At 43.2% G+C, this 22,280-nt stretch overlaps 1 protein-coding gene across 1 annotated transcript in view; it reads right to left on the minus strand.

Annotated features, from left to right (window-relative positions):
- Positions 1–21,915, minus strand: part of LOC307248466 (alpha-2-macroglobulin-like) — a gene marked incomplete at its 5' end in the record, with an annotated part of 28,251 nt that extends 6,336 nt beyond the window's left edge. The window contains 24 exons of the mRNA XM_080024862.1: positions 3,368–3,443; positions 4,449–4,625; positions 5,113–5,196; positions 5,409–5,460; positions 5,560–5,681; positions 5,847–5,973; positions 6,586–6,811; positions 7,044–7,285; positions 7,381–7,539; positions 7,832–7,981; positions 14,953–15,098; positions 15,237–15,300; positions 16,051–16,278; positions 16,486–16,653; positions 16,751–16,860; positions 16,970–17,087; positions 17,544–17,685; positions 17,794–17,878; positions 17,950–18,115; positions 19,145–19,165; positions 20,191–20,243; positions 20,933–21,089; positions 21,527–21,707; positions 21,830–21,915. Of these exons, the coding sequence (XP_079880988.1) occupies positions 3,368–3,443; positions 4,449–4,625; positions 5,113–5,196; positions 5,409–5,460; positions 5,560–5,681; positions 5,847–5,973; positions 6,586–6,811; positions 7,044–7,285; positions 7,381–7,539; positions 7,832–7,981; positions 14,953–15,098; positions 15,237–15,300; positions 16,051–16,278; positions 16,486–16,653; positions 16,751–16,860; positions 16,970–17,087; positions 17,544–17,685; positions 17,794–17,878; positions 17,950–18,115; positions 19,145–19,165; positions 20,191–20,243; positions 20,933–21,089; positions 21,527–21,707; positions 21,830–21,915 (3,140 nt within the window). The remainder of the gene's footprint in view (positions 1–3,367; positions 3,444–4,448; positions 4,626–5,112; positions 5,197–5,408; positions 5,461–5,559; positions 5,682–5,846; positions 5,974–6,585; positions 6,812–7,043; positions 7,286–7,380; positions 7,540–7,831; positions 7,982–14,952; positions 15,099–15,236; positions 15,301–16,050; positions 16,279–16,485; positions 16,654–16,750; positions 16,861–16,969; positions 17,088–17,543; positions 17,686–17,793; positions 17,879–17,949; positions 18,116–19,144; positions 19,166–20,190; positions 20,244–20,932; positions 21,090–21,526; positions 21,708–21,829) is intronic.
- Between the last annotated feature and the right edge of the window lie 365 nt (positions 21,916–22,280).

Here is a 22,280-nt window from a genome sequence, read left to right on the forward strand (position 1 = left end):
AGTCAAGAGGTAGTTAGCTCACGTGACACAGCCTCCATGACCACTAGTCCCCATGCATCTAGCGCCCCCTCCAGGCCTGGAACAACCATTACTATAAAAACTCACCCAATCCCTGTATGTCTGTCTGTCAGATCATCATTAATCCCCCAACATAGATCATACAGGTCACGCCACAGACCACTTGGGATTACAAGTAATTTGAAATCTGTACCTATTATGTGTAATAAGTCAATTGTGTTGAACCACCACGCTGTTGATAACCCGGACATGAGCATATTAAAGCTAAACTCACCAAACATCCTCAAATCAAGAAAGGGTTTGGGTTTTCTTCATTTAAATATCAGAAGTTTGCTTCAGCAAAATAAATTAGACCATGTTAAGATCTTAGTGTCTCAGGCTGACCCTGATGTCTTGGTTCTCACTGAATCATGGCTGAAGAGCAGCACACATGACTCTATGGTGGCAATAAATGATTATAATTTATTCAGAATAGACAGGACCACACGGGGTGGGGGAGTGGCTGTCTACGTTAAATCACATTATTCTGTAACATTATTACATGCTGTCTCTGTTCGTAGCTGCTTTGAATTTATTGCACTGGAATTGTCTTTATCATCCAATGATTGTTTTGTTTTAATTGGTGTGTACAGGCCCCCCTCAGCGCAAAATAGCTCCCTGACTGAGCTTGCACATTTAATCTCTCCATATGTAAATAGAGAAGTCATTGTGATGGGTGATTTTAACATTGACTGGCTTTCTGGTGCCTCTGAACCTTTCAAAGAAATCTGTAGCAACCTAAATCTTACACAAATAATAACAGAGCCTACAAGACCCAATCTAAAAAACCCAGTTAAATCAACTTTAATTGATTTAATATTATCTAACCAAATCAACAAAATAGTTTCTGCTGGTGTCTTTGACCTTGGGATCAGTGATCACTGCCCGGTGGCCTGTATCAGAAGCATTCATCTAAAAAAATCTCAACCTAAAATCATTATTAAGCGTAATTTTAAAGGTTTTAACGAGCACGCATTTTTGAATGAACTCCATCACAGTGACATTCATCTCACAACTGAAATATCTGATGTTGAATTAGCCTTGGATTTTTTCACCAATACCTTCACCTCAATTTTGAATCATCATGCACCCCACAAAAAGCACAGGGTAAAACATAGATCGAACCCCTGGTTTACCAATGAGCTGTCTGACTTATTTACAGAGAGAAATAAAGCATGGTCTCTAGCCAGACGCTCTGGAGAAGATTTTAATTGGACAGTTTTTAGACAAATCAGAAATAGGTGTACGACCATGGTTAGGAAAACTAAATCGGATTACTACCTTGATTTAATTTCCAACTGCTACTCCAACCCTACATTATTTTGGAAGGCTGTCAATTATAATAAAAACAATTCTAGCACTGTTCCCAGTCAGATAAAAATAAATGGTCAGATTTTAAATGACAAGAATGAGATTGGTTTAGCTTTTAATAAACATTTTTTAGCTGCTGGTCAACTCTTTCAGAATGGAGGACGTACACCTTCTACAACCAGTAGTAATGTACCGCCTGTCTCTCAAACTCCTATTTTTAGCCTTGTTCCAGTTCCAACAAGTGTTGTTGTAGATGCGCTTCTAGCCATCAACCCCAGGAAGTATATGGGAGAGGACAATTTGGACCCATTTTCAATCAATCTCTCTACACATATAATATCAAAACAAATAACCCATATTTTTAATCTGTCCATCACATCTGGTATTGTTCCTAAAGTTTGGAAAAAAGCTCATGTCATCCCATTGCATAAAGGGGGTGACAAAAGTGATCTCAATAATTACAGGCCAATTTCAAAACTCCCATGCCTGGCAAAAATCCTAGAATCAGTTATTAATAATCAGTTGAAAACCTTTTTATCCAGTGCTTCCATTCTGAGCCCATTTCAATCTGGTTTTAGGACAGGTCACAGTACTGTATCTGCTGTCACTTTGGTCTTAGACAATATTGTTACAGCTATCGACAAAAAAAAGCACTGTGCAGCACTTTTTGTTGATCTGTCAAAAGCCTTTGATACTTTAGATCACAATTTGCTTTTACAGAGGCTGCATGAAATTGGTTTTGATTATTCTACATGTAGCTGGTTTAGGGACTATCTCTCTGATAGACAGCAGTCAGTAAAACTGGGAAGCCACCAAACTGAGTTTTTAACAGTTACAAATGGTGTTCCGCAAGGCTCAATTTTAGGTCCAGTCCTATTCACAATTTACATCAATAACATTGTTTCATCGCTACAAAACTGTCAAGCCCATTTGTATGCTGACGACACTGTACTGTTTTGCATTTCTGATTCGGTCCATCAATCTGTTCAGAACCTTCAGAGCTCTTTTAACACCCTGCAGGACTGTCTAGTGGACCTCAGGCTTGTTCTTAATACAGACAAAACAAAATATATGTGTTTCTCCAGAGCAAGCACTATACATTTTAATGATCTTAATATTCATACAAATAATGGATCTCAAATTGAAAGAGTCACTGAATATAAGTATCTCGGCATCTGGATAGATGAAAAAGTATCTTTTAAATTTCACATAAAAAATCTTGTCTGTCGTCTGCGACAAAAGATTGGATATTTTTATAGGAACAAAGCCACCTTCCCGTTGTTCTGTAGGAAAAGGATTATTGAGGCAGTTTTTATGTCTGTCCTTGATTACGGCGATGTGGTTTATAGGCATGCATCTCATTCATGTCTTAAACTCCTAGACTCCGTTTTTCACTCTGCCTTAAGGTTCATTACAGGAGATGCTTATGACACTCACCATTGTCTTTTATATGAAAAGGTTGGGTGGTCTTCTCTTAAAGAGAGACGTGATGCACATTGGCATATTTTTATATATAAAGCCCTGACCGGAAAGCTACCACTCTATTTGACAACAATGCTGCATATTTCAGATGGGCTTTATCATACCCGCTCAACTGAAATGCTCATGTTATATGTTCCATACGCCCGGTCTGACCTTGGTAAAACTGCTTTTAGCCACAGTGCCCCTGACTCCTGGAACAGCCTACAACATCAAATTAAAATAAATACACTCATAACTGTTAACCAATTTAAAGTTATTATTTTGAATCAGCCCCACTCCAATTGTAACTGTTTTAATTAGGCTATTGTTCTGTTTTATTCAATTGATCTGAATGTTTTAATTGTTGTTGTCTCTTTTTAAGCTTGTTGTGTATTCTCATTGTATATTGTGTATCTGTAATTCTCGACGTCATTGTAAAAGAGGGTAACCCTCAATTGATCTTTCGAGAATAAATAAAGGAAAAAAATAAAAAAATGTAGGGTTCGTATAATTGTTCTTTGATCAGTAATGTTCTCACCAAGTGTTCTCCGTTCCTCTTCCAAACGTACTGTAACCATGGCTGTCATGTTTGTAGTTCAGCTGTCTCTGGTAGCCTGTATAACAATAGAAACAGGATCATTAGTGCGTTAATACACATTATCAGACTTTATAAAAGGTCAATAAGGTTAATCTATGGATGACGGCTCTGTTACCCCCATTACCCAGAAGTAGAGAAAAACAACATTTTGTAATGCCTTTTTTAAGGCAAGACACTGTAGGTGAATAGGGTAAAAATGTTTAACTTATAGATATAATGAAACTTTCCCACTTGGTTACTTAAAACAATTATTTTGTGTATAACATTTTTCTCATGAAGTTTTGAATAAATATTCAATTTTAGCTATATCTAACAAATAATGTACATTTACTTCTCCTTAAAAACTAAAAATGTCAATGTTGGATAAAGTCAGAGTTAAACATTTGATTTCATTTTATAACATGTAAGTGTCCAAAGTTTTTACATAACAAATTTTGAATAAGCCTTTTTTCATTTTATAAATCAAAATACTAGAGACAGGGCTGAAAAAGTACATTTTCTGCATGTTTTAAGAACAAAATGCATCATAGATCAGACTATTAACAACATATGAACAACTCTCTGTAACAACCTTCAGAATAGTCCGAAGAATACTGGACGGTTGATTTTTTCTAATTGCTTTAGAAGACGAGATTGTTGTTGTAGTAGTATAGGAGAAGACAAAAACAATCATGCTTTAGTCAAATAAAACCCTTAAGGTACAGTTTGTACCTTTTATTTATACTATAGTATGAAATAAAATATGTCATGGAAGCAAAATAGTCAAATCTCAAAATTGACCAGTGCCCGTTTTGCATGCACTGTCTCGCCTTGAACAGTTGGCATTATAAGGATGACAGGATACGAAGAGATGGGGTTATGGTGTGGATGCTGCAGTCTGAGCGATTTATGAACCACAAATCTTCTTCAAGCTTATATTTAATGCACCAAACCAGTACAGGATGGTAGATTTGGCTTATTTAAAAAGGTCTCAGTTGTCTTTGTATTTTTTAAATGTAATACAAAGTGAACTGGTACTCACCACTTTTAAGGAAGTTGGTAGCCTTTTCCTTGATGGCTGGGGTTAGCTGCTGTGTGTTTTGCAGGTACTCAAGGATGTAGATGTTGGGGGCAAGGAGCACCATGTTCTGCTCACCACAGCCATACGGCATCTTCAACAGCCCATCCAGGTTCTTCAGGGCTCGGCCCAGAATGTCACCTGCACAACAACACTGATTCACTACACTGCAAACATTTACAATTGTTCCAGTAAGGAACCTGAAATTCACAGATAATCAAATGTACGTTTAGCCTGGAAATCCAGAACGGACTGGGCTTAATACGTCACCTTGTTCATTGCTCTGATTGGTTGTAGTGCTATCCAATTGTGAGCGGAGGTATTTGAAATGCATGCGTAGGTGCTGCCCCTTGAGTTGGAAGGTCTATTGATCGTGGCCAGACCCTATATCGTTCTAGATATGGGTCTGGATTTACAGGCTAATGCATGTTTACACTGCCTTAAAACTTGTAGTTATCTTTAATTTAAATTCTAATGTCATATATTTAATTGCAATGTACAAATCTGCAATACATTTTTCGAAAGTACCCCAGCAGTGTTCAATAAATACACCATTCATATTGGAAGCCATTTTTATGGTAATTCCCTTGATAATAAAGCCAAGTCAAAAATGAATTCATCATTTTACCCAGGACTGATAGTGAAGCCCGGGCAGATCCGACAATCATGTTTTCAGGCAGCTCTATGTCGATTGCATCCGTCATAGCATTCCCTGCATTCACAGACGGAGAACAAACATGTTACAGAGAGAAACCTCAAGGAAAGATCAGTAATAAAACAATGGATGTCATTTAGATTGAATGGGTGATTTGTGGATCATGAATTAAAAACAGGTCAGCCTGAAAATAAGATAGGAAATGAACAAGAAAAGCTTCCTGGGGCATGATCATTTCTATAATAATAATTGTCATAATCCATACTAACCCTTTGGACAGAGCAGCCAGTTGTAGGTCTTTGTCATCTCAGTTCCTTCAGCCTGGGAGGTAAAGAAATAATGTGAGTTCTAGAGTTTCCATCTTGTGTTTAATGCAACCGATAAACTTTGAGTTTGTCAGAGCGTTTTTAAGATACCAACCTTTACTATGAGAGAGCGTCTGACCACATCAATACGACCTCTCTCTGGCACGCTCACAGTCTCATTGTCACATGAAGTGTGGGACGCAACAGCCTCAGCAGTCACAGAAACATTCGCAACCCCTAAAAAAGGTCAACAAGCATAGTGTTAAAACTTAATTAAAAATATCTACCGATCCTGTGAATTCCCACCCGATCAAACTGTTATTTGAGATTTTAAGAAAGCTGTCCTCGACCTTGTCACCCTTTAACATTATATATCAGTTTAGATAACAGTTTGAGCCTCACCTAAGGCTGAGGGGGCCATGGTCCAGCTGAGAGTCTTGCGCTCACTGCCACACAAACAGGACGTGTACTCGTTACCAGAGATGGGGGTCAGAGTGTAATCTTCAGAAGGGGCTGGAGTCACAGTGACCTGTTATAGAGAGACAACAAAAGATGTTACCGTTTAATTGGCAAATGCAAACTCGGCCCAATATAGCAGGATTTAGCTTTTGAAGGCGTTACAAGAACCATGGCCTGCAAGGGAGATGGTTAAAGTTAAACAGGTGTAAAATATCTGGTTTTGTTCAATTACATGTTTCTTGTTGGTTAAGTCATTACCAATAACATTGTGTTCAATGAGAAAAAGCAGTCTTCAGTATTTCAGGACAGCTCATAACCCAACAGGTTTAGTTTTGTTGAACATCTATAAGTTTGAATTCATCCCGGTCAGAAATATATAAAAGGAGAACGTCTGCATACGGACAATCTTTGAGTATATCAGGTGTGTTCATCCTTTCAGTCTTGTCCATTCTCAAAGATGTGGCCCAGGTTAATTATAAAGCAATTCTTCAATGAGACTTAGAAGACCACCCTGTTTGGTGAATAAATAAATAGTAAAGTACAGGATGGATATAGGGTGTCAATACTATAGCCATGGATTGTAATAACCTTTGTTAACTTTTCACTTTGTATCAGGTCAAAAATTCAATTTGCCCAAGCTTGTTAGCATAAGCATTTTGAGCATGTAAAAAGCTTTCATCACCATGATACAGCTGGACAGGTAGTTGAAGACGGTTGCCTTCAGTTCAAAGTGCTCCCCCCGGATGATGGAGTAGGGCAGGCTGAGCTCGAGGAAGAATGGCTGGAAGACTTTGATCTCTTTACGAGGAGCCAAGCCAAAACCCAGCGGGGACAGACAGAAAGCCTCTGTCTCCCAGGTGGTGATGGTGTCTGGGACTGTGAGGGACAAATCCTTGGTTCCAGAACCTCTGAGTCAGCAAATACACACAAACATCACATTAACCCCCAAAAATCTTTTTTCGCGTTACATAATCGTCATGAAACAAATGCAAATCTAAAATAAAAATAAATAATAAGTTGTTCTAAGTTTAGCCATCAGGTTAAAATAAAAGTTTAAAAAATCCACAAAACACTGAATTACACTCTAACAGATTTTCCCCTATTTCATGACCATGAAAACCAATGCTGGCAAAAGCTCACCCTACTTCCACCAGGTCCCATATCCAAGTCTCAGGGAAGAAAGCGCGAACGGTCTCTATCGGAGGAATAGGAACAGGTGTTCCTGGAGCAGCAACAGGTGGTGCTGGAGCAGGTGGTAATCCGTGAAAAAGGATAAGTTGTCTACTTTCACCAAAGCGTCCCTGGTGATATTTTCTTCTTGTGTACTTGAGGCACGACGGAACTCCAATAGCCAGGTTTGTTGCCATCTTCAGTCCTACATTCTAGATAATCCAACAACATAACAACATAATCACTGAAAAGTTCCTTGAGGAAAATAAGACTTTATATTGTATATTAATTATTGTGAAAGAGATACCTGGAACACTGTATGAGCGTCGTCTTTGTTGCCATCACTGGGGAATGGCAAAATGTCCCATTTTTGGAACCATCTTGGTCTCTCATGCAAGCATTCTTCAAAGTCTCGAACCTCGTGTGGAATATCGGATGACTTTCTGACAGGCAACAAGTCAAATATCTAAAAAAAGAAATGTATGATCAAAAAAAATATTTCTTTGTTGGTTTGTGAAGAGCTGACAATTAGAGAACACTCTGCCATAAAGTAAAGTAGTTGTTTGTGTCTGTTTTTATAACAGTATAACTAAGTTGGTAACAATGTACAACTTGTAGAGGGAGCTAAAAAGATTAAGATAAGGAAATAGTTTAGAAGATTAACCTGTAGCCTCTGGGTGATGTTAACAGTGCAAAAGATTATTTAAGGGGCATGACAGTGATTTATGCATCCATTTGTGGTTCACTCTAGCACTTACCTTTTCCGCGTCCAGAGTCTTCCCTGGCTCCTTGATGAGGACACTCTGGTCGACAGCGCTCACACCACACAGGGAGTCTGGCTGGGCCTTCACCTGCAGGGTGGTTTGCTCTCCTGGGACAGCTGAGGATGGAGAGAACTCCAGAGACACCTGCACATACAGAAAACACACACACTGTTCTATCTGGATTGAGGAGCAGTGGTATAAGATGACAACCAATTATATTTTCAACTCAACACAAATATGTATTATACCCTTAAAGGTGAAGTAAGCAATTTATGTATGTTAATATACTGTAGCGTTTATGGCCCGACACCGCGGGGGCTAGCTAGCGGAATGACGAGGACACAGAATAGCTGACGTTTAACCAGAGAACCGGGCTTTATTGTGCCTAGTGTACAGGCTAACCCCGGGGTTGGAGGAGTGCCCAAAACAACAAAAGGGGTTATAGCTAACTGTCGATTGTAGGAGCGTGTCTTCTTCTCTGCCTCATTTCCCGAACTGGCGCCTACTTGGCTCAACTTCCCACTTCTCACGCTGTCCCCGCCCCATAACCCAAACTGGCCTATCAGGCTGAACTAGGGCAACTCCTTCCCCCCACAACTCCCCATCAATCCCCCCCATAGTTCTGCTGGGTCGCTACACGGCCCCCCCCCCCCTCTAATTCCTCGTCCCTGAGGAAGAGCATAGTCCTGAAAGCGACCCGGGAGTCGACGTTCTCTCTGTGGCCTCCTTACTCCACCATCCAACAGAGGAGCTCCTGTTGTTGCAGCCGTGTTCCTCGGCACCACAGCTCCAAGCGGCGTCACCTCCTCTCCTGGAGGCACATTCTGTTGCTGTCTCGGTGGGGTCCTCCTGCGGCGAGGTGACCTGGCCCGCACCCTGGGGGGTGTCATGGGGAAGGCGGGCTGCTGATTCCCCCGATATGGTGCCATCCTATCCCTGTGCAGCACGACTGTGCGTCCTCTGGGAGCCAGTTTGACCCTATACACAACCTCGCCAACTCTCTCAACCACATAACAGGGGCCAACCCAGTTGCTGTCCAGCTTGGGGCAACGACCTTTTACCCTCTTAGGTGTATACACCCAGGCGAGGTCCCCAGCCTGGAAGTCCTGCCCCTTAGCGCGCATGTCGTAGCATCGCTTTTGGCGAACCCCTGCCTGCTGGGCTTGGTGTCTGGCGAAACTGTGAGCCGTTTCCAGGCGGTCCTGTAACTGCCTGGCATACTCCGGGCCAGCCATGGCATCTGGTGCATCGGGCGGACGTCCGTAGGCTAGCTCTGGCGGCGTTCTAAGCTCCCTGCCCAACATCAACAATGCAGGAGTACAGCCAGTGGATTCTTGGACCGCACTGTGGCATGCCATGAGGATGAGGGGTAGTTGCAGGTCCCAATCACTCTGATCTGGGGCGGTGGTGAGGGCTAATTGGGCGCCTAGGGTCCGCCTGAAGCGCTCCACCAACCCGTCGCTCTGAGGGTGAAGTGGGGTGTTTCTTGTCTTCTGGATGCCCAGTTGGTGACACATTGTGGGGAATACTTGCGATTCAAAATTCCGCCCTTGATCGGAGTGGAGCTCCGAGGGGGTTCCAAAGCGGCTGAACATTCCTTGCACCAAGGCTTCGGCCACGGTTGTGGCTTCTTGGTCAGGTAGGGGGTATGCTTCCACCCACTTCGTAAAGTAATCGATGGCGACCAACACATACTTGTTCCCTCTACCGGTACGGGGAAGTGGGCCCAACACATCGACTGCCACCCTGTCCATCGGTGCCCCGACACGTTGCTGCTGTAGAGGTGCACGGGACTGACCTTGGGGGCCTTTACGAGCGGTACAGGAGTCGCAGCGGCGGCAGTAGTCCTCAACATCCCTCCTGCTCTGGCCCCAATAGAATGCCTGCCTTAGCCGTCTCAATGTCTTTGTCACCCCAAAGTGGCCTACTCCGGGGGATCCGTGATGTGCCTCCAGCACTTTGTCCCGGAGGTCCTTTGGCACGACCACCTGCCAGCGTGGCTCCCCAGTGGCTGGCTCACGCCAGCACCTCTTCAGGACTCCTTCCTGCAGCTCCACCCCAGGCCATTGGGACCACAGGCCTCTGACCGTAGCCGACTGGGCCACCACATCTTCCCAGGGCGGCCGGTTGCCTGTTTCCAGCCACCCCATGACCGTTTTAAGGTCAGGTTCCTCAGTTTGCAGTTCAGCCCAACCCTTAACATCATTGGGTAATAGGGCTCGACAGATCACCTCCCCCGTCTGTAGGTTAGCTGCCTCCCGTTCCTCCTCGCGGTTGCAGTGGTGACAGTCTGGGGCACACGGTCGGCGGGAGAGGCTGTCTGCATTTGTGTGACTCTCACCGGCTCTGTGTTGAATGGTGAACTGAAAGGCCTGGAGTTGTTCAATCCATCTGGCGACTTGTCCTTCAGGCTCTTTAAAGGACATGAGCCACTTCAAGGCAGCATGATCAGTTCGAATGGTGAATGGAAGGCCACAGAGGATGTGCTTGAAATGGTTTACTGCGTCAATCACCGCCAACAGTTCTTTCCGTGTGACACAATAGTTCCTCTCCGGCTTATCCAAGGTACGACTGTGGTAAGCAACAACCCGCTCTCCGTCAGGGGTCAGCTGCGAGAGTACAGCGCCAAGGCCTGTGTTGCTAGCGTCCTTGTCAAGGATAAATGGCAACTCTGTGTTAGGTGCAACCAGAACTGGGTCCTTACATAAGGCTTGTTTCAGCTTGTTGAAGGCTGCATTCTGTTGTGGTCCCCATTCGAAAGGTGTGTCTTTGCGCATTAAGACGAACATGGGGGCAGCTACAGTAGAGAACCCAGCCACAAAACGCCTGTAATAGGATGCAAGTCCTAAGAAGGATCTCAGTTGGTGGATGTCAGTGGGGGTAGGCCAATCCCTGACGGCTACTACTTTATCTGGCTCCGTCATGATGCCAGCTCCACTGATCCTGTGGCCCAAGAAGGAGACCTCCTGCCGAAGAAAACTGCACTTCCCCGGGTGAAGCTTCAGGCCTTTACGCTTAATCCGCTCCAGTACCTCCATCAGGCTCTCAAATGCTGAGTCAAAACATGGTCCATGGGCAAGGAGATCATCCAGGTAGACGAGGCAGCGTTTAGGGGGCATATCCACAAGGACCCTTTCCATCAGCCTTTCAAATGTGGCCGGGGCGTTGCATAGCCCGAATGGCATGGTGGTGAACTGCCACAAGCCACGTCCCGTGGTGAAGGCGGTCTTGGCTTTGTCTTCTGGGGCCATGGCCACCTGCCAGTACCCACTCTGAAGGTCCAATGAGGAGAACCATGCTGAACCAGCCACGTAATCGAGGGACTCATCTATCCGCGGCAGTGGGTAAGAGTCCTTCACAGTTCTGTCATTCAATGGCCGGTAGTCGACACAAAACCTTGAGCTTCCGTCCTTCTTAGGAGCCATTACGACCGGTGACACCCAAGGGCTCTCTGATGGCTCGATAATGCCAGCATCCCTCATCTCTTGTATCATCTGGTCAGCAGCAGCTTGGCGGGCTTTGGGCAATCGTCTAGGCCGCTGGCGGATTGGCTGGGCATCCCCTGTTTTGATAAAGTGCTGGACCAAGTGTGTTTGGCCAACGTCGTTGGGGCCAGTGGCAAAACTGTGTCGATACTCATAGAGGAGATTCCATAACCTATCCTGTTGCTCAGAGTTTAGGCCTTCCCGATTCTTCTCCCAGATGCCCCGGACAGTTTCATCGGCTGCTGACTCCTCCCCAGAGCTGGGGGTCACACTTGCGGTTCGTACGACAGCATGGGGGTGTAACTGGGCATGTGTGTCTGGTTCTGGGGGTATGAGGTTGTCGTCGGACGGTGGAAGAGGGCTTTCTGCAAAAGGGGCCTCCCAGTGTGTCTCCGCATCCCCGCTCTCACCAACCTCGTTGGCCATTTCAGGGGGGTGGTTATCATTCAGGAAGGGGATGGTCGTCCCGTCTTTGAACGTTACTGTACGTGCTCTGAAGTCTAGTGAAATTCCTGCCGCACACAGAAAGTCCATTCCCAATAAACAGTCCTCTTTTATTTCAGCGACCCAGACTGGTTGGCAGGCTGAGTAGGTCTCTATTTCGATTAGAGCCTCCCACCTCCCCAGCATGGGTGCCTTTTCCCCGGTAACTGTGGTGAGTTGAACATCTGTTGTTAATGTTTGAGTTCCGGCAGGCAGGAGGTCTGGATGTATAAGCGACGCAGTTGAGCCTGTATCCAGCAGGGCTTGGGTCCATCAGCCATTAACCAACACAGGCACTCTACAGCAGTCGGCGGTGGGTGCGTTACGGGGCAGAAGAGCATGGGTGACAGGGTGGTGAAGCGCTTTTGTAACAGGTTGTGTGATATTGTCTTTTGGGAGCGAAGGGTGGCTCGGGTCGCTCCCTTTTACACCGAGCCCTGAGCGTTTCCCGGCGCCTGCAGGGCAGAATCAGGCACTGTGCAAAGGCGCCATATGTGACCCCTTTGGTGGCATTTCCAGCAGACTTGACTCTGTCGGTCGTCCGGTGACATCGCTTTACGTTCGGAGCCCGTTGGATACGAGGTAGGTCCCGGAGACTGAACGGCTTGGGTCTTAGGCCGTACAGAGACCTGTCTGGTTTGGTAGTCCAAGCCTTCTGTGAGTATGTCTTCCACTGCCAATGCTTTATCTAGTGCTGCCTCCAATGTCTGTGGATCAGCGAGTCGGACTTGCTGGCGCAATGGAAGGGGTAAGAGGCCACGAATGAAGGCTTCCTTAGTTAACACCAAGCGTGTCGCATCATCAAAATCAGGAAATCCCCTTTGTGCAAGGTACCGCAGCTCAGCCGCGAACACCCCTAACTTTTCTCCGGATTCCCGCACTCGATCGTTGAACCTCTGTCGCATCACAACTGCCGGGGTGGTGCTTCCAAAACGCCTCTTCAAGGCCCTGAATATAGCCTGTGGATTCCCTAGGTCGGCTGCAGTCACGTCCAACAGTACTCTTCTTGCTTCCCCTTCCAATGCTGAAACTAACTGAACAGCCCTTTCCGCCGGGGACCAGTTATTGGCGGCCGCTAGCAGCTCAAACTGGGCGTAATAGGTTTCCCAAGATGTGAGGCCATCATAACGTCCCAATTTTATGCGGCTGCCCCTGGGGGTGGGGTCTGGGGCAGGTTTTTGGAGAGTAACCAAGGCAGCAGTAAGTGCGGTAGTCAGAGCCGGAACCAGGTCACTTTGTTGGTTAGCAGCGGTAGCCATGGAGCTAGACTTGGAATACGGTGCGTCGGCGGGAACGTTAGCATCACTGTCATTAGCAACTGTTGCATAAGCATCGTTAGCTATGGCTGTGTAGGTGCCAGTATAGTTGTTGCCCATATTTGCATAGTCAGTGTTGGCTTTACTATCACCAGCGTTGTTCCCTGCTTCAGGTGGATTAATAACACAGCCTTGTGATTCTCCCATCATGGACATTATGCTGCCTTTAGAGCCATCAAGGAAATGCCCAAAGGCACGCTCCATTGCCATGCTCATTCTCTGCATGAATTCATCTTCTATCTTAGCTGTAATGTCTTTTTGTAACTCTGGGATAGAACTTGGTTGGCCAACCACTTTACCTTGAGGATATTTCGGTGTGATGACGTCATCGTTGTCCGGTTGGCCGAAGCCCGGGCTGCATGCATGTAGTTTGTTTACCTCTCTCTGAACAGCGAATGGCTTGGCCGTGGTAACATGGAAGGGGCTTTGAACTGCAACATCGGGGACTTCAGTCAGCAGAGTGGCGAGTGGTGAGTGAGAATTTTTTTCCTTTCTCCTCACAACTTGACTTGCATCAGTTGGTTTCCTCATTGGTGTGTCCGGCGGGGTGTATGGGTTGAAGAGGTCGGGCTTTCCGATTCGTTCAGCCATCTCGTTCCTGCGGTAGCCGCTAGCGGTGGTAGCCCGCGCGTGTGAGGGGAATGGAGGCTTGGAAATCCCACTTCTGACACCAGTGTAGCGTTTACGGCCCGACACCGCGGGGGCTAGCTAGCGGAATGACGAGGACACAGAGTAGCTGGCGTTTAACCGGAGAACCGGGCTTTATTGTGCCTAGTGTACAGGCTAACCCCGGGGTTGGAGGAGTGCCCAAAACAACAAAAGGGGTTATAGCTAACTGTCGATTGTAGGAGCGTGTCTTCTTCTCTGCCTTATTTCCCGAACTGGCGCCTACTTGGCTCAACTTCCCACTTCTCACGCTGTCCCCGCCCCATAACCCAAACTGGCCTATCAGGCTGAACTAGGGCAACTCCTTCCCCCCACAACTCCCCATCAATCCCCCCCCATAGTTCTGCTGGGTCGCTACAATACATTAAGTGTTAAATCACTCTTTATTCATACAGTGATCACGTCCATAGTGTGCGCGTTTCATAAAGCCGATCTGTCAGTCACTGTGCATGAAATTGGCAAATAAACTTTTTGGGGATCCCAAAACTGATATCCAATCAGAAGAGAGAACACTATAAACCAGCATCTGTCTCCCTGCCGGTGCACGCGCAGAGCAACATATCGGTGATTGTTTATGCGCCTACAATGGCGGAGCAGGTAAAAATCCTTCCAAATGTCTGTTTTTATCATGTTTTATCACACTTACTTATCCGAGATGATGCTAGATAACTCACTGCTTGAAAACCGCAGTGCATTAATGTGGTGACGAGGGAGGGGACTGCTAACTGCAGTCACTGACAGGAAGTTAGCTAAACTGACCATTCCGCTTACTGAACCTTTAAGATCTTTTTATTTAGAGGTCACACATTTTGTCTATTTTCAATCCATTTTCAGGTATATTTCTTACAGTTTCACTGAATCTCCTCTTTCCAGCCTCAGTCTGAAACATTTTAGATTCTCTTTAAGCCCGGCCTTCCAGAAAGTTCAGTCTGCACTGATTGGCCCTGAGTCTAACTGCTGGTTTGCATCTAACTGCCAGTTATAGATTTGATTATCACTGGAGGTAGTGCTTGAATTAGGTTGATAATGTGGGCGTGTGGCTCTGCCCTTATGACATCATGAGGGGAGAGAACTCTGAACAAAGATTTTGAAGATAGGTTTTCAGAATAATAAAGGGTTGTTTTTGCTCATACTTTGGTAGTCACATTCTTCTTGTCATACTGACCTTGTGGCTGAAGCATTTCTCGGTGGAGAAGTCAGCAGAGTGTGCGACCACGTTGTCACTGGGGAGAACTGCGTAAGCCACAACCTGGACGTCTGGTGCCATGTCTGGAGTCACTCTCAACTTAAAGGACACCTCACCCTCATTCACTGAGACAACACCACACTTGTTATGTACAACAGTCATCATTCACATACCACCAGAATCAATCAAAATGTACTGTAGTTCCAAAAGCAATTGGCCCTGCTAACTTCATGGGTCATTTTAAGACGTCACCCTTTTCCCACCTGATTTATCTTGCACTTCAACCCGTTTAGATCCTTGCTTGATGATGGCTCCTCTGGATAAGACCTGGGGAATTTGAGATAAAATGACACAAAGAATGAGAACTGTAACATCACAACTTAATTTCCTTTGACAGCAGATAACACTGTCTGCTCTTCTGGTTTCTCCCACATTTTATTTTGCAATTAAATTAATATGTTTATACGAAAGGTTTGCCCTACATGTGCAATGTGTAAGACATCAATGAGTGGTTGCTTGGCCAAAAAGAAAAGATCTCAGGCCTTTCTCACCAAGCAAGTTCACCTTACTCCGGCTGTCTTTGAGGTCTTTTGAGCCTTAACTAAAACAAACATAGGTGAATAATTGGTCTCCCAAAGCTGGTTACCAGCTAACAGCTGGAACTGTTACAGGTGAAGTAAACAGTTTTCAGAGACTGCTTGTTGATATTTGAACTAATCGCAGCGCACACAGATATTTTCAGATTTTGATAAAAAGTGTTTGGATTACAAAACATTTACTCCACCTCTGGTTTCACCAAAATCTTGCAAAAGTGGAAGAAGATGGGTTTGAAAACTGAGAAAGAAACTAGGCCTGATATTGGAGTCCCTGATATTCTGAGGGATTCATGTCAGTTCTATTCCCTTTTAAGTGGAAATTGAAAAAAATGTATTGTATGAAATACAATGGAAACAATAGGCACATAACCTTAACCCTCATGATACTAAGCATGTATATGCATATATAAATCTCTCTCTTTATATATATGCCTATAATTCTAAAAATTGTTGAAAATTACTGAGAACTAATGACACTGACCAGATACATGACATCCACAGAGCCCTGAGCCTCTCCAACGACAGTGTATTGGATGATGATGTCCTCTTGTTTGTCACAGGGAAGGACTTCCTCTCTACTCTTGACTACCAGGGAGCTGGCAGTTTTAGTGTGCGGAGAAGAAACTTGGACCAAAGATAACATGTGATTTCCAGCCTCATGGAACTCAGTCCTATAAGGACGGAATGTCAAGGTTGGCAAGCTGCTAACCTATATTGCAGAAGGAAAACACTGTATATGAGCTCACAGTGGATGAGATAGAAGCAACCTTGGCAAGAGTGAATTTAGTCTTTGCATTAAAACCAATATGGCCACTAGTGTCTATTGTAGCATGTTGGTCATTGGAAGCATGTTGAGAAACCATTTAAGATTTCAGCTTTTTGGCAGATAATAGTGCTTGTGCTTCTTCTTACTTACATGCAGGTTGATGTCCCCTTTCAGGTCAGCTGTGCTAATTGAAAAAGAGGCAACGCCATTGCTGTCAGTTATGAGATTCTGTAGCCGACGTGAGGACCACGTTTCACCCTCAAACAGGAACAACGGCATGTCAGCAATGGGTGTATCATTGTAATGAACTGCTTTAACCTGTTGGAAGCACAAAGAGAAGTCACTGAGAATGCAAAGTCCTTCAGTTTCGCTGTATAGAGAAACCCACTGAAAAGTGACGACCACATGCACTTACTTTTCCCTCCACATTTGCTCCTTCCTCATAGACTTTTGGTGTGTCGAAAAAGGAGAGCCTTCCAATCACATAAGAAATCCCTATTCTCTTTGCCTGTGCATGTGAAATACCTGTAGAAGAAGCATCCATTGTACAATCATGTGTAAGACATATTGTTTACATTCATGTCATTGTTTTTAAATAAATAACTCTCTCTTAAAGATATATATTTAGACTTGCCTGTCCCCTCTTCTAGTACATCAGCCTTGATGTCCAGGGAATCTTGTAGAATCTTTTTGTCAAGCTTTTTGAAAGTGGACGACTTGATGTGAAAAGTGGCACAGCCTTTCTTGTCCGTCTAAAGAGTACAATCGCGTAAGATGAAATGAAATGAAAAAGTTAATGGAAAGCATATCAAACTTTCTTACCAAAGTGTGCAAATTAGCTTTTCAGTATTTAAACTGCTCATAGCACTTTTAAACTTCTTTTCGCCATTTAATACATTGTATACACATTTATGTTTAAAACCAATGAAGTGAATTGTTTTCATGCAGAAAGAGGAACAAAATTGTTCGATTGCATGCAAGGGGTTAAGTAATAACTAAATATGTCTTTGAAAGCTCCGAAACATAGCTAGTTAGCATGATTTAAAATGGATCAGTCAAATTACTTTTTACAACTCAGATGACTCAGATTTTCTAACATGTTGATAAAAATGTACAGTATACATACATACTCTATGCATATTTAAAGTGTACCTCTATGTGCACATTGTTTAAATTGAGAGATGAGATTGTCGCGAAGGCAGCTGTACCTGCTTTGTCTCTTTGTGGCATGGCCCAGTTATCTCCTGTATCATGTCTGGATGATCCGGATTAGCCCTCAACAAGAAGCGCTTAAGAGGTCGGCACGCCTCAATTTTAACACTGCCTGGCACAGGCTGTCCATATGTATACCTAATTGGATGCACATAAGAGAAAAATATTGTGTTGATGTTCACCAAACTGTACCAATTTGAGATAATAATTTATTAGAGTGAAACTATTGAATGGGCTTTTGCTTACTTTGCACATATTTCAACTCTGATTTCATCCTGGTCAATGCTTATTTCATCAGATGCCTCTATTTTTACCTTAAATTTAGGCAGAACTGGAGAAAGAAATGTTTGTTAGCATTCTTGCCTCATGAATGCAATGAAATGTAAATGAATCGTAGCTTACCATATTTTTCCACCTTGAATGGATGATAACGTTTGTCGTCACCAATCGTCACAATGACTTGGTAGGTTCCTTCACGGGCCTCAGAATTCAAGGAGTATGAAAGCTGCAGTATTTTACCATTTGACGTTTGGTTCAGCCACTGTCCAATCCTGTTGCTGTTACTATCCTGTTTAATAGGAAAAAAGGGTGAGATATTTATACATTCATGACAATAGCAGGACACATACATTTGGTGTACATTTCTACTAAAAACTTCATGTTTACATTCAATAAAGCTTGAAGCCTACACTTTGACTGCAAATGATTTGAAACTACTTTCAAACAGATCAATGGTATGAGTGTATGCATGTCTGTTAAAAACAAGCTAAAATCAACTATAAATATTGTTACGTATGGGTTTTGTTTGTGTGGTGCCGTTGTCGTGGGTTTCCCCTGCCGTCCTTAAGGGAAGGGGCGGTGGTTGAGTTGGTGTTTTAGCAGTTCATTTAGCTTTCAATTCTGACTATCGTTAATAAATTACATTAATTATTTAAACAATTGTCTCCCATCCTTCCTTCAATCTACAAGACATTAATTGTTACTCATTGGTCCACATCGGGACGAAAAACATATTTGGGGGCTCGTCCGATATCTGCTGCACATCCTTTTTATTTTAAGTTCATGTAATTTAACAATAAACAGAACTACAGATCCACTTACTAACTACTAGCTAGTAAATGGAATACATATCACTGCCTTACAATGCAAGCACCTATTATGCTATTTTTCTGGTTCGAACTGGGATTGCAGTCTAGCCTCTCTGCGATAACATTCTGTTTAGCGCCTAAAACACAATTCTTTAAGATCCCCCGTCTGCCCTCTGTCCCTGTCTGCCCTCTGACTGGAACCTAGCCAATCAGAGCAGACTTCAGTGATTGGCTAGGTTCCCTCAATGCAAACGGATAGCAACAGGTACCACCTCCTATCTTCACCGATACACTGAGAGGACTACAGTACGAGCTCAGTAGATTTGAGCAGACAGGGGAGGGTGGGACAGGGACAGGCTAGAGGGTGTAGCAGCATTACCATACATGGAAAATGGCACAGTGGTTTGGCCGTACACTAATACGTTGACCACACTTATAGCTTAGGCTCTTGATGTGTTAAACACTTTGAACTAAGGCAAGAAAAAAACAGTGTGTGGATGTTTACTTACCTCAATCTCTATGATATTGTACTGAAAAAAAGAGAGAAAGGACAAGTTGGTTTATCTTGTTCTCGTCACACAGTGTCCAGTGTTGGTTAGATATTTAGCTTTTTACTTCTGTTTTACAATCAGTGTTCAGGTTTGTGTAACACAGATAATCTGTCATTATGATTAATAGTTTTGTTTCTATGTTTAGTGTGTAATATCCAGATTGCAAAGATCCCTTGGTAACCCCTCCATTTTTTTTAAATTACAGAAGCTTAAGTGCCTTTAAGGACAATAAGCTAGGCTAGTTGCTAAAGATGGCATCATCCACCACTGCATCATGTCTTTCCACAATAACAAGTGATGAGGTGAAGATGCATTTCATTATTTGATCTAAAGTACATCTTCTTCATCAACAGGTACATTTCCCCAGGACAACCACTGTATATAAGAATACATTAAGCAATTGTTTTGTCTGTTTGGGGCTACTCTAGAAACGTTGCGGTGCAACATGGTGGCCTCAGTGCCCCACCCCAATGTGGATATAAAAGGTTAATTATAAAGTCACAAAAGCAATAATACACTAATTAAAACATACTTACGAGTATTACATTCCATTTCTACTAAGTCTGTTCAGGAAAATGATAATCAAATTTACACATTGTACCTTAAATGAAAAGTTATATTTGTTTAAAAATGTTGTTTATGCAACAATATACTGCAAAATGAGAATCTACAGTTAGGAGCTACATAGATTTAACACAGCATCAGCTCAGGAAAGTTTACCTAAAAGGGCCTTGTTGTACTATTGGCCTGGAGCCTGAGCTCATTGATTAGAGATGTACAGTATATTTCAATACCTCATGCTAGCTCCACAAGCTGATTCCTGCTTGCCAGGGCACAAATTAAAACATGCACCATTATCAAAAAGCCATCAAGTGACTGATTCAATGAACACTCCTTGGTGACAGCTTTGGCTGGATCGAACTCAATACAGATCTCTCAGATCAGCGAAGGACATATCCAAATGAGATCTTAAAAAAAAGGACAGACAGTTCAAACACACTCACCATCTGACTGGCAGGTCTCAGCTTGGTGTCCAATGAGACGACTCTGAAATGCACTGAGAGAAATGCATAGAGACTATTACATTACACTCTTACAGCTCATCTACTGCAGTGTTAAACATCCTGACAGACTACTGAGTGACATCTTCAGTCAACTCGGAAATATTGGCACTTTAACTATCACACTCACAAGATACATTAGGTTGAGGTATAGGTCCTTTACCTTTGGCTTTTGCCTTACCCCTACTGCTGTTTGTCTTGCATCAACACTGACTCAGCTAAAGCTATATATTTGGCGCCCTACGATGATTATATCATAATATAGTTCCCCCTAAATTGCCCTTTCAGTGGCTTACAACGCAAAGATTCTTAATCTTACCAAGTATATTGGTCTAATTTCTAGTCAAAATATATCATTGTGTGTGATGATGAGACCCCACTGACTCAGCCAACATAAGCAAAGACATCTCCCACAGTTTGAGACTGGCTAATCATATTTTAAATATTTCATTTTTATTTTTATTTTTTTTTCACCTCTTAACAGTACATTTATTGGATTCCACAATTTTTCTTCATTTTTAAATCCTAAAAATGTCCATCTATAAGATATTATGACAATATGTTCCTACTTGCAATGAGTTTTCTACCCCACACTGCAAACACATCGGTAGTTTTTTGTCAAGAGAGAACTTGTCTATATGTTGTACCATATTATACACATCGTAGATAATGAGCTCAGGGTTACCTGTTTGTCCTGGGAGGTACATTGGTTTATCTGTTTGGACGAATGTCATTGGTTGATAGACTTTGACCATGACTTTCCTGACTTCCTTTGAGTAAAATGTGGCGCCTTGTACCTCCACCTCGAGATTCTGCACTGCGTTATTCTGCCCTAAAGGAACCTGAGACATGGATTACATTTCATAGATACAATTTAGAGTACCATTAAACCCTTACTGAAAAAACTCACAATTCAACAAGATACTAATATTTTGACCTGATCTGTTAAAACCACAAATACAATTGTATATTTTACCTAATTGTGACTTAAATTAGATTGGGTGTTTTGCTTTTCACTTACTGTATATGTCTTTACTGTTTGTGCTATGAAACTCAATTAAGGTCCAAGCTGCATTCTGCATGTCATCCCCATCTGTCTCTCCCCCTATTTCAATTCTGTGCTTAAACTATCCAATAATGGTGAAAACACCCCAAAATGTATTTCAAAAATATATATACATAAATAAAAAATACTTAATGAAAAAAAGCTATACAACCTAAGGAAAGTTGTACTTTCATGAACACATTCTTAGAACATTTAAATGAATCAAAAGCTGACCTGGAACTTAACACAGGTATGAAACTCTGTGTTGGATGTCTTCTTGAGAAGGGCTGTATTCTTCTCTGGGGAGCTCAAAGTGACCGTCATGACCAGAGTCTCGTTTGGCTGCAGGAGACTCGCACAGAATTGGGCATCAGTTCCAGCTTCAAGAATGGCAGGAATGGCTACCATGTACTGCCTACAGACACAGAAACATACACAAAACATCTCTTAAGATTCTTCAGCTAAAAAATAATGATCCAAGATTCCTGTGAAAAACCTAGGTATGATTATTATATTAGACAGTACAGGTAGACTTACGGTCCTGCAGCTGCTTCAGACACACACGTCCAGCTCAAGAAGACACACAGTGTGCATGTCCACATCTTAATCTCCGGGCGACCCATGACTGACTGAGATGAGCCACAGAGCCAGCAACTGTTAAATAGCCTCTGATAAGAAATCCCCCCTCCCCCTCCTCCCCACCTAAACGCACACGCCCATGCCTTAATTTTTAGAAACAATTCAGAAAGCAGGACCTTGGTGGTTATGGCGATAATTAAAACAGGATGATGCTGCTCGTCAGCTTCATTGTGGTAGGACCCGTCTGGTTGGTCAATTGGCCAGGTTTCTGAAAAACTGGTCAGACTTGGCTGGCCGTGTCAACCTGAAGACTTATGTCAAAGCCTTTAGAAGGTATAGTCCCCAAAGGGAAATTCTTTTTCACAAAAATGTGCATTAGATGGAGAGAGAATTTAAACCGGTTTGTAGA

Source organism: Ammodytes marinus (genome assembly GCF_949987685.1).
Source record: "Ammodytes marinus genome assembly, chromosome: 3".
Lineage (NCBI taxonomy): Eukaryota > Metazoa > Chordata > Actinopteri > Uranoscopiformes > Ammodytidae > Ammodytes > Ammodytes marinus.